This window comes from Bidens hawaiensis, unplaced genomic scaffold (assembly GCF_021521415.1).
Source record: "Bidens hawaiensis isolate Kalapana, Puna unplaced genomic scaffold, B.hawaiensis_p1.1 tig00016505_1, whole genome shotgun sequence".
NCBI lineage: Eukaryota > Viridiplantae > Streptophyta > Magnoliopsida > Asterales > Asteraceae > Bidens > Bidens hawaiensis.
Window position 1 is genome coordinate 247,534 of NW_027492516.1, and position 11,221 is coordinate 258,754.

At 35.0% G+C, this 11,221-nt stretch overlaps 1 protein-coding gene and 1 pseudogene across 3 annotated transcripts; one reads left to right on the forward strand and one right to left on the reverse strand.

The window, feature by feature from the left end:
• The first annotated feature begins 247 nt into the window (after window positions 1-247).
• LOC143551652 (serine--tRNA ligase, chloroplastic/mitochondrial) lies at window positions 248-5,628 on the forward strand. Of its 3 annotated transcripts, XM_077042043.1 has the most exons (9): window positions 248-482; window positions 1,153-1,301; window positions 2,052-2,145; window positions 2,231-2,379; window positions 3,117-3,209; window positions 3,744-4,090; window positions 4,847-4,981; window positions 5,063-5,156; window positions 5,235-5,628. In XM_077042043.1, the coding sequence occupies exons 1-9, from the start codon at window positions 269-271 to the stop codon at window positions 5,517-5,519; spliced, it is 1,560 nt and encodes a 519-aa protein (XP_076898158.1). In that variant the 5' UTR covers window positions 248-268; the 3' UTR covers window positions 5,520-5,628. The 3 variants fall into 3 exon arrangements, with proteins under 3 accessions (XP_076898158.1, XP_076898159.1, XP_076898161.1); XM_077042044.1 differs by lacking the exon at window positions 248-482 and having other exon boundaries at window positions 2,045-2,145; XM_077042046.1 differs by lacking the exon at window positions 248-482 and having other exon boundaries at window positions 1,176-1,301; window positions 2,028-2,145.
• LOC143551653 (protein EXORDIUM-like 2 pseudogene) lies at window positions 5,625-6,669 on the reverse strand (annotated as a pseudogene).
• Between the last annotated feature and the right edge of the window lie 4,552 nt (window positions 6,670-11,221).

Below are 11,221 nucleotides of genomic sequence, written 5' to 3' on the forward strand. Positions count from 1 at the left end.
CAATATGAAACTTAAATAACTCAAATTGTTAAAGGTTTGTTAATGGGACCAAAACAGTTAAAATCAACGAACCACGTTGACCAAACCAAGAGTTTTCTCTTTTTATAAACATTTATTATCACTCTTCTGTTATTATTTAGATATATCAAATTTATATATTTATAACCGAAAAATGAGGATAAATATAAATTGGGCAGCCACAAAGATAAGACGTTGAGGTTCATCATCATCATCATCATCATCATCTTCTTCTTCAGCAGAAGTAAAGATGGCACTACAGTTTTGTATTGGCGGAACCACCATTCAAACCCTAAAACTCGCATCAGTTCCATCCACATCATTACGTTCTTCCACCGCCATTTGCAGCAGCCGTTCAAGTCATCTCAAAACCCTAACTCTAACTCGATCTCCGTTGCTTATCAGAGCACTATCTTCACCGGCGGTTGTTCATTCCGCCACCACTACCGCTTCAGTCGATCACGGTAGTATTTCAATTTCAAGTTCAATTCGTTTCAGTTTTGCATTTTAAATTTGGAGCATGTTTGATGTTTACATGTTAAATCTCCTTTCAAATTATATATATATATATATATATATATATATATATATATATATATATATTAAAATTTACAACTTCTATTGATGTATGTACAAGTAATGGCTGCAATTAGAGGTTGCACAGACCGGTTAACCTGACCTAACCGAACTGGCAACCTGAACTGGTTTGGAACCGATTGAATTAGTAGGTTTGGGATCGGTTTGGAATTTTCAGCTATGAGTTGGTTTGGAACTGGTAGTTCGTGAACCAATACAAGAAACGATATAGCCATTACCGAAAGGCTTTGTAGCCGTTTATGGCTGTTTTAGACACTTTTTTTGGACCATTTTCCCCGTATGCTAGTATAAATAGGCATTGGTTGTTTTGGTTATCACAACACTAAGAAAATGTAAAAACACTCTCAAAAACGCAAACCACACTCGTTTCAATTTGTTTCAGTTTTGCATTTTGAATTTGGAGCATGTTTATGCTTACATTTAATTGACTTTCAGAAGTATAATTTGAGATTTAGGTGTTTGTGGATTACAATCTTCAAGTAATTTTGTGAATTGTGACTGATTTTTTTTTTTTGTATTTTTTATGAAATGTTGCAGTTGTAAAGCCGCAATGGAAAGCGGCGATAGATTTCAAGTCAATTCTAGAGAATAAATCTGCCATGGCTGAAAACCTAAAGAATAGGAATTCTAGTGCGAACTTGGAATTGGTTATTGAGCTCTATGAGAAGTTATTGGAACTTCAAAAGGTTAGGGATCTATCAATTCAAAGATGAAAGTTTACATCATAGTAAAGTTTGAAGTTTTGTGAAAAGAAATGTAAATTATCAAGCTTTGCCTACTATGTTTGAATGATGAATTTGAATTTGCAATTATTGCCATGTATTGTTAACAAGTTATGCCTACTGCCCTATGCTTGAATTCTGAATTTGAATTTGCAATTATTGCCATGTATTGATAAGCATTCTATGCAGTAAGGCTATGATTAAGTTTGAATGATGAATTTAACAATGAGTAACCATTTCTTCTGATTAGTCATATGTAAAACATTCAAGAGTGAGTTGAAAGTTTTGATTATCTTTCTCATGAAAATATCACTCTATAGATTGATTTATCTTTCACTTTTTGTACTTGAATTCGGAGAATCATATTTGATCAACATTTCATCTTCTGTTTCATTCTCAGTTTTACCCTCAATCAGTTATTCAAATTCAATGTTCGATCAAGATCCTGTTCATTTAGTTCTGATTTCTTATTCAATTAACTGTTCGATCGATCAAGAGCGCTTTCACTTTCACTTTAATAACAGACACTTCCATATTAATTGTTTATTAGTGAAGATGAATTATTTAAATAGTATCTTTTTTTAATGTAGTTATGACTCTAGTGGGGACAATAATAGTTTATCTGCAACATATAGTTTGAATAATAGCAAGTTCACATTTACTCAGAAAGAGGGGTTTATTGTGTTGTAGCTAATTGTTGCTCGCAGATAGCAGGAAGTTGAAGATCTTCGTTATGAAAGAAATACAGTTGCTAACAAGATGAAAGGAAAAGTTGAACCACTAGAGCGTCAAAGACTCATAGAAGAAGGTATATACACGTTTTTCATTTTCGTTTAATTTAATTCTATTTTAATGGCTGGTTTCTTTAATTCCCTTTATATTAATATTTACAGGAAAGAATTTAAAGGAAAAACTGGTTACACTGGAAGAAGACCTTATTAAACTTACAGATACACTTCAACGAGAAGCACAATGCATCCCAAATATGACACATCCAGATGTTCCAATTGGTGGGGAAGATGATTCAATAATTAGGAAAACGGTATCTTATTTTCATTCGCTATATTCTTAATCCTGCTTTCTCTCTTAACTAGAATTAAGTTTGTAAGCGAACCAAACGTTCAGTGAACCACTCGTTTACTGTTCGACGAGAAGTTTGTTTATGTTGTTTATTTAATAAATTAACTAACATGAACCAAACTTTTTGTTCATTTAGTTAGACGAATGGGCAAGAACACATGTCTCGTTCGTTCGTTTAAATTTCTTTATGTTCATTCGTTATTGTCATTGATATTTGTTGGTCTAAGTTCATCTATGTTCGTTAGTTTAAGTTTGCCTGTAACTTTCATTTATATATTCATAAAAAAATTTAGGTCATACAATTTAGTCTAGTTTTATGCAATTAAAATATCACTTGATACAATTTAGTCTAGATTTACTAATTTTAGCCCAACAAATTGATGTTCACGTTTACTTTTATTTTGTGTTTGCTCAATTATGTTTGTTCATCCGTTTTCAATTATCTTTGTTTGTTTTTAATCACATGTGTACGTTTACCGGTTTATGTTCGTGAACCGTTCGTTCTTGCTATTAACGAACGAACACATTTAACTTCTTAACGAATGAACAGAACATGAAAACCCTGTTCGTTTAACCGTTCGTTATAGATTATTTTGTTCGGTTAAAGTTAAAACGAACGGACACAAACTAGCCCCGTCCGTGTTTGTTCGGTTTATTTGCTCGCCTAACTAGAGTCTTAATTCCTACATGATTTTATAGGTGGGCACACCTTGTGACTTCACCTTTTCCATCAAAGACCATGTACAAATTGGGAAAGAGTTGGATCTTTTTGATTTTGATGCAGCTGCAGAGGTATTATTTTGTTATTTATAATTCTAGAAGTTTAATTTAATCTCTGATTTTCAATTGTGTTATTTGAAGTTATGACTTGATAACATCTAGGCTTGTAAATGAACCGAGCTTTTAGTGAGCTGTATGTGAACCGTTCGGCGGGAAGTTCGTTTATTTAATAAACGAACAAATGAACATGAACAACTTTTTTGTGCAACTGGTTAAACGAATGAACATAACACAGTCTTATTCATTGATTTATGTCCATTTATGCTTATTTAAGTTCATTTGGTTACATAGTTATCCAAAGATTCTAAATTATTTAGGCTCATTACAATTAAGTCTAGTTTTAATAACTTTTTAGGCCCAACCTGTTTATGTTCATGTTTAGTTATAATTTTATTTATATTAATCTTTTATACTATTAAAGAACAAACATATTTGAAGACGGACACACTCGTATTCTTTCGAACAAACACGAACAAGAAAACCACGTTCGCTTAAGTGTTGGTGTTTTATTTAGTACATAACTTAATCTTGAATTTGTGTCTATAGGTTAGTGGATCGAAATTCTACTATCTTAAGAATGAGGCGGTCCTGCTAGAAATGGGTCTAATAAACTGGACTTTATCAGAAGTTATGAAACGGGGTTTTACGCCTTTAACGACCCCAGAAATTGCTAGATCTTTAGTGGTTGAGAAGTGCGGTTTTCAGCCACGTGGAGACAACACACAGGTTTATTCTATTGAGGGTAGTGATCAGTGTCTTATTGGGACAGCCGAGATCCCTGTTGGTGGGATACACATGGACTCTATTCTTGCCGAGTCATCATTACCTTTAAAATATGTGGCGTTTTCGCATTGCTTTCGTACTGAAGCTGGCGCTGCAGGTGCTGCTACTAGGTATTAATTGGTCAATCATAGAGTTACAATATCCTATTTCTTGTTTGATTTATTACTAGTAGGGATGTAAACAAGACGAACCGAGCCCAAACTTGCCTAAGTCGGATGTCGGCTTGTTTAGCTTAAGAGAGCTCAAGCCCAAGCTCGCCTCTTTTTTAATTCAATAATTGGTCACTCATATTGTTTAAAATATCTTTCATGTTTGATTCATTACTAGTGCAGGTGCGAACGAGCCGAGCCCGAGCTTGACTTGTTTAACTTAAAAGAACTCAAGCTTGGCTCATTTATTATTCTTTCGTTGTATATTTATGTTATTTCTATACAGTTTTTCAAGCTTGAGCTTTGCACATTTATTATTTATTAATTTTCAGTTGATTTATATATGCACACTTTTCAAAGCTTGAGGTTGAACTTGGATCATTTATTATTTATTAATTTGTTTTATTTAAATACATATAAGCACACACACACACACACACACACACTCTACAAAACAGAGTATGTATTATATTTAGCTATTTTATCATATTAAATAAAAGTTATTAAATTTATATAAAGAATATGCCCATTTACACCCTTGAGTCTAGTGAAGCTAGGCCTCGATTTTGTATATGAAATAAGCTTCAGTTGAGCTTGAGCTTGTTTGTGCTCTGCTCAATTCGAGCTTTTAGTGAGGCGCTATCGGGTAGCACGAGTCGGATCATTTACACCTGTGTGTGTTAAGGTTTATTTATATTTTTATTTTTTGTTGTGTAGGGGGCTATACCGAGTGCACCAGTTTAGCAAGGTGGAAATGTTTATATTATGCCGACCTGAAGAAAGCAATGCTTACCATCAAGAACTAATTGAAATTGAGGAGGAACTCTTTTCAAAATTGGGACTTCATTTCAAGTTTGGTGATTTTACATTTCATTATTACAAAAATTCATGAAATTTTGAATATCAGCTTTATATATTGCTATATCTGGACAGAACTTTGGATATGGCAACTGGGGATTTAGGTGCACCCGCTTACCGTAAATACGACGTTGAAGCCTGGATGCCAGGTTTAGGACGATACGGCGAGGTACACTTAATATAATTAATTATTAAAATGAATTCTAAAAAATTGTCACTAAATTCGTTCCAACTCGATAATATGCAGATATCAAGTGCATCAAATTGTACTGATTACCAGAGTCGAAGATTGGGAATAAGATATCGTCCCGAAAATCCAACAAGCCCTTCGACAAATACAAAGAAAAATAAAGGGCGGAATCTAAGCCCGCCAGAATTCGTGCACACACTGAATGCTACGGCGTGTGCGGTCCCACGCATGATTGTGTGTTTGCTTGAGAATTATCAGCAAGAAGATGGGTCTGTTGTTATCCCTGAACCATTAAGGCCTTTCATGGGCGCCATTCAGGTAATTACTCCTAAATCAAATTAGAATTTCATAAATTAAATTATTAGATTTTTCTTTCTCATTTTTGGTTATGTATGCTTGATAAACAAGAAATTGGAGGACTTGTTAGATCATGTATTTTACAAATTTAAAAAATAAATATAATAGTATATTTGTTTGTATAATGAAACCAAGATATATGACAACAAATTAGAGTATTTCAAATACACAAATTCGGCTGACGTGTCATGATGCCACGCCATCACACCAGTGTCTTGCATGCAGAAGTTTTGGGATCCCACATAGCCGGCAACAAATATTTACGTTTGTTCACACCCTGTGCATTGTAATTAACCTTTGTCTTTTTATCCGTCAAAACATTTCCCGGGTACCCGGGAAACGCACCTGACCCGAATATACCGGTGCAAGCAGTAACCGCCTCCAATGGAGCAGTAGCTGGACCTTGAAAATACCCACCGTCAAACGGGTTGGTTACAGTCCCAGCTAGAACCGTTGCTAGGTTAATTATTATGCCGTCAACACCAATGTCGCCACTAGGCGCCACCAAAGACGGGATTTTTGGACCGAACATGGGCTGAGCAAAAGGCCACGCACATTGACCGGGACACTGAGTTGCCGAGTTACCCACCCACGCGTACGCGAAGTTATGGCCTTTGTTGACCCGGGTTGACCCGTGCGTCCCACACCTGTTCATGCAGAACCCTGCTACACCGACGTCGGCTGACGTCAGCACAACGCTGATGATGTTAAAGCCTTTAGATTTAGAAGCCAAAGCGATAAGATCGGAGTCTTTAAGAGATTTCCCAAGCGAGTATTTTTCATCGACGAGTTGTTTACCGACGCGTATGGTACGCAAGCCGCCTTTATAGTGGGTGGTGGTCTGCCACCAGGAGGCGGCAGAGGGTGGTGATGCGACATGGTTGTTGAGGGAGTTTAAGAAGTCAACGATGACCGCCTTTTGAGAGGGTGAAAACTTGCCATACCATAAGAGGTTTACGGTGATGTTACCATAGAGGACGGATCCCTTGTGGTAATCGAGGATGGTGGGTGGTGTTTGAATAAGGGCGAGCCGGCGGGGAATGGTGGCGGCACATTGGTTGGTTAGGGTGGAGATGGTTATTATGAGGAAGGAGATTAAGATTGTATACTTTGAAACCATGTGTGTAGTAGACATTGTTGTTTGTTTTAGTTTGAAGATGAAGTTTAAGGATATGGTTTGGGAGCATATATATAGATAACTATATTATGAGGGATGAGTGGGATACATGTCTTAAACAGGAGCCGCGTTGTTTCTTGCATTGACTTGGTGGATTAGGGGTTTCTAGGATGCAGCTTTCTGTTTTAAGTTTTAACTTAAAGTCAAATTCACATGTTGCAAGTTGCAACTAGATTTAAGATATGGACGTGTAATTAACACATTTCAATCTAAATACACATAGAAAAAGATTTAATAGATAACCAAAATGAGATTCCAACATGATTAGAATTGTTATGTACTTCAATTGATATATGAATGAATATGTGCTGAAAAGTTTATATGTAATATGTATTGATGTTTTATAAATATTTGTCTTTTTTTTTGAACGACCAACTAAATTATGTATATATATAAACAGAGTCCGTAGACCCATAGTTTACAACCACCAAAACACCAAACAAGCATTACACGAAACTATAACGAAAACCTCATCCAATCTTCTCATGAAATGTTAAGCTTTTTTAAGCGGTTCTTGTTTCAAAGAAAACTAATTGAGTTTGAATTGATACATATACATATGTATGTGAAGAAGCATTTATGTGTATTTATGTATTATAGATATTTAGTTTTGTACCTAAACAGATCATAATTCTCTAACTTATATGGACATAGGGAAATTAATTAATTTATACAAAAAGAATATTTAATCCTTTATATGTATTTTTTTTACTTTTTTTTTAATAATAAATAAAGGGTTAGGATTGGTTCCCGTGAGTTTTGTTATTATTTGTGATTTTGTATTGATAGATATGCATATTTTGTTCTTTTTATATTTTTAAATTATGCGGTAGGGAATATTAAATGCACAAGTTTGCGTTAGTCTTACTGTCTTAGTTGAGGAAATTGGATTGTTCGGTGAAGGTTTTATGTGAAGGTCCAGGCGTCCAGCTATTTGTTAGTTGTTATGTTTACTTTTTTACAATATTTTCGAAGTAGTGACGTTTTTTTATCTATCAATTTCCTTTTTTCTTTTATAAAGAAAAGGTGATTTATTTGTAACGGTCAATCATTCCAATGTGCCCATACCTTTGATAACAGGTAGTAATTATTTCCACAGTAATATCATTCCAAAACAAATTTCCTAAAAACAGGATGCGTGGATACATAAAATTGTTATATCATTAGGGGAGGCTTAATTCAAGGATATACACATAAGAACTAGATAAACAGTTAACGGAGTACTAACTATATATAACGGGGTAAAGGGATGTCACTTTCTTTTGAAAACGATTATATGCCATATGTATGGATGCCAAATACGTAGTGTGGACGTCTATAATTTTCGTCCTTCATTTTTGTTACCAATATTTTTCTATCAATGAGTAAAATTTGTCGTTTGCGCCTGTCGTTCATGGATACCCGTACTTGTAGTTAAACCGGCAAAACATAAATTTCATTATGAAATGATAAAATAAATTATTTACTCAAAGCTGGAGTCTATTGTTTGTATATACATGAATCATGATACTTTAGTTGAACTATTAAAACCACTTTCTAACATGTTTCTTCTACACATGAAATTCTTTCACCTAGATCGAGTCCGTGTTGGCCCGAAGAAGATCGATGCCCATCAATCAATACGTATGCAATGAAAAGGACCATAACGTTTCAATGATGGATGGGGTGAATAAATAAGGTTTGCCAAATTAGCTTAGCAAAATATGGTTGCCATAAATAATGGACTCATTGTGATACTATAAAAGTTAGATAAATATTAACTGAATAGTAATGATGAGGAAACTAATATTGACATGTCTAGTTGTTGTTTCCCATCCTAACCGACTCGAGAACCAACACTTGTTCTATAATCAAGATTGCATTATATAACTGATGGTTTTTATTATTATTTTTTTATTTTTTTTCTAGCAAAACTTAACTTGGTTACATGTTTTTTAAAATATAGTTAGGGGGTGTTTGGTACAGAGAATGGAAAAGGAGAGAAAATAGAAATGGAAATGGAATTGTAGAGAAAGAGAATTGGTATGGAGAATGAGAATCATTTCTCTTGTTTGGTACACGAGAAAATAAACAGAGAACTCTACCATACCCAACCCCACCTCCACCCAACCTGACACCACTCACCACCGCAGCCCCACCACCACAGCCCCACCACCACCAGCACCACCACCACAACACCACCACCACAGCCCCACCACCACCACCACCAGCCCCACCACCACAGCCCCACACCACCAGCACCACCACCACAGCCCTTTCTTCAACCACAGCCCACCACCACCGGCTGCCGCCACCAAATCCCCTTCTTCAACCACAGTACACAAGAAATTAAAAAGATTCAAATTTTTGAAACATAAGATATAGAAAAAGGAGGCTCAGATCTGTCATCACTGCCTCTTTGGAGATTTTGTGGTGGTGGTTGTGGTGGCGATGATGATGATGATAATCAGAAGCCACCTGCGACCACCGCCAATTTCCACCACCACTGTCACCCACCTGCGACCACAATCACCCGACCATCTGAAAACCCTAACCTACCACGAACCACCACTTGAAACCCTAATCTCCGTTCACCCGTACCACCTGCAACCTACAACCGGTTACCATCTCTGTGTTCACCACTGCGAACGGCGGAGACGGGGTGGTGGTTGCAGACTTGGAGACGAGGTGGCGGTTGCAGACTTGGAGACGAGGTGGCGGCCGGAGACGAGGAGGCTGCTGAGAAATGGATTTCTCTTTGTTTTAAAGAGAAATGGAATTCTCTAGTTTTAGAGAAATAGAAAGAGAAATAGAAATGAAAAGTGGAAAACAAACAAAAGAAATATTTATAATTCCATTTCTCCCCAATCAAATCCCTCTACCAAACACCCCCTTAGTAATATGGATCATAGTTTAAATGAGGTAACTGTTACAAAGGTTAACAAAGTGACAATTTTGCAAATGCAAGTGAGGTATGACTAAATTGAGTAAAATAATTGAAATTGTCATTTGTTGACCTTTCTTGTAAATTTAGTTCCACAGGAGTTTGATTTTAAATAAATATTGTATACTTTATTATTTCTTTAAAGCTATACCATGTATTCTCCTTAATTTATACGTGTTAATAATTTTTGAAACAAACAATACTTTTTTTAACGTTATTGTTGACAATAAGACCAGCCCCATTGGTGAACTACATTGTGGTTGGTTTGTCATAAGGGTGGCAAAACAAATCTAAATGGGTTGTTTTGGGTCAATTTGGATAACTTTTAAAAATGAAATGGGTCAGGATGAATCAAAAGAATTTTGCAAGAAGGCCAAGATGGGTTGGGAAAATGCTAGTGACTTTTGGTTATAGGTTAGAATGGGTTTGTTTAGGGGTTAGAATGGACTAAAACAAGCTTTTTCCAATTTTATTTCAAACAAAACCCACGGAACCGAATGATAACTCAGAAATCGAAACTGAACATATACCGAAACCGACCGAAATCATAAAAAACAAAACCGTAGTGAAAAAAAACCGAGAAAAACCGAAATTGAACCGAGGCAAAACCGAGTTTTTTCCCCGAACGAGGATGACGAGGGAAACATTTTAGTTATTTTACTTTTTGCTTTTTTGATTTATATTTTGAGTTATTATTTTTTTATTAGTTTTTTTGAATATTTTTTTGAGGGGTTTTTGAAACCCTTTGTATTTTAACCTTTACTTAGTTTAAGATGGGTTAACTTTACCAATCTTGAACCATACCTATCCTAAACTGAATAAAACCGAGAAATCGAAACAGAACAAAAACCAAAAACATTGAACCCGAATAGATACCGAAACAAAAAAAAAGCAAAAATGAACCAGAAAAACCCGACCCTGAACTGAGTCGAAACCGAGTTTTTTTTAATGAACGAGGATGATGGGGGAGACATTTTAGTTATTTTAGTTTTTGCGTTTTTTATTTATATTTTGAGTTATTAATTTTTTATTAAATTTTTTGAATATTTTTTTGAGGGGTTTTTGAAACCCTTTACATTTTAACATTTACTTGGGTCAAGATGTATTAACTTTATCCATCTTGACCCATACCCATCCTAACTCTCTTTTTTAAAAACCCATTTTGACCCAAACCCATCCTGACCCAACGCCCAAATCCAATTCAACCCACTCATATTACCACCTCTAGACTTTGTCACATAGATTTAAAAAAATTAAAAAAAAAATCAACTTTTTGCAATCCCAAGTCACAAACGGTTTGCTACATCAACCCATTCATAACTAATTCACCTATTAGTTTATTATTAAACAAAGCCATATGCCCGTATCCTATTTGTTCTTATTACTTTTCTTTTTTCTTTATTTCTTTCTAAAATTTAATTTTACTAAAAATTTAATTTTTTTGTTAATAATCTTGTAAAAGTTAAATTAAAAAAATATATATACAGCGTTGCGTTTAACTTTTTATTGTGTACAATCCGATATAAATGTTATAAAACACATAATTACATAAAAAAAATGTTTTTGATATGGGTTCGTACGTTTTTT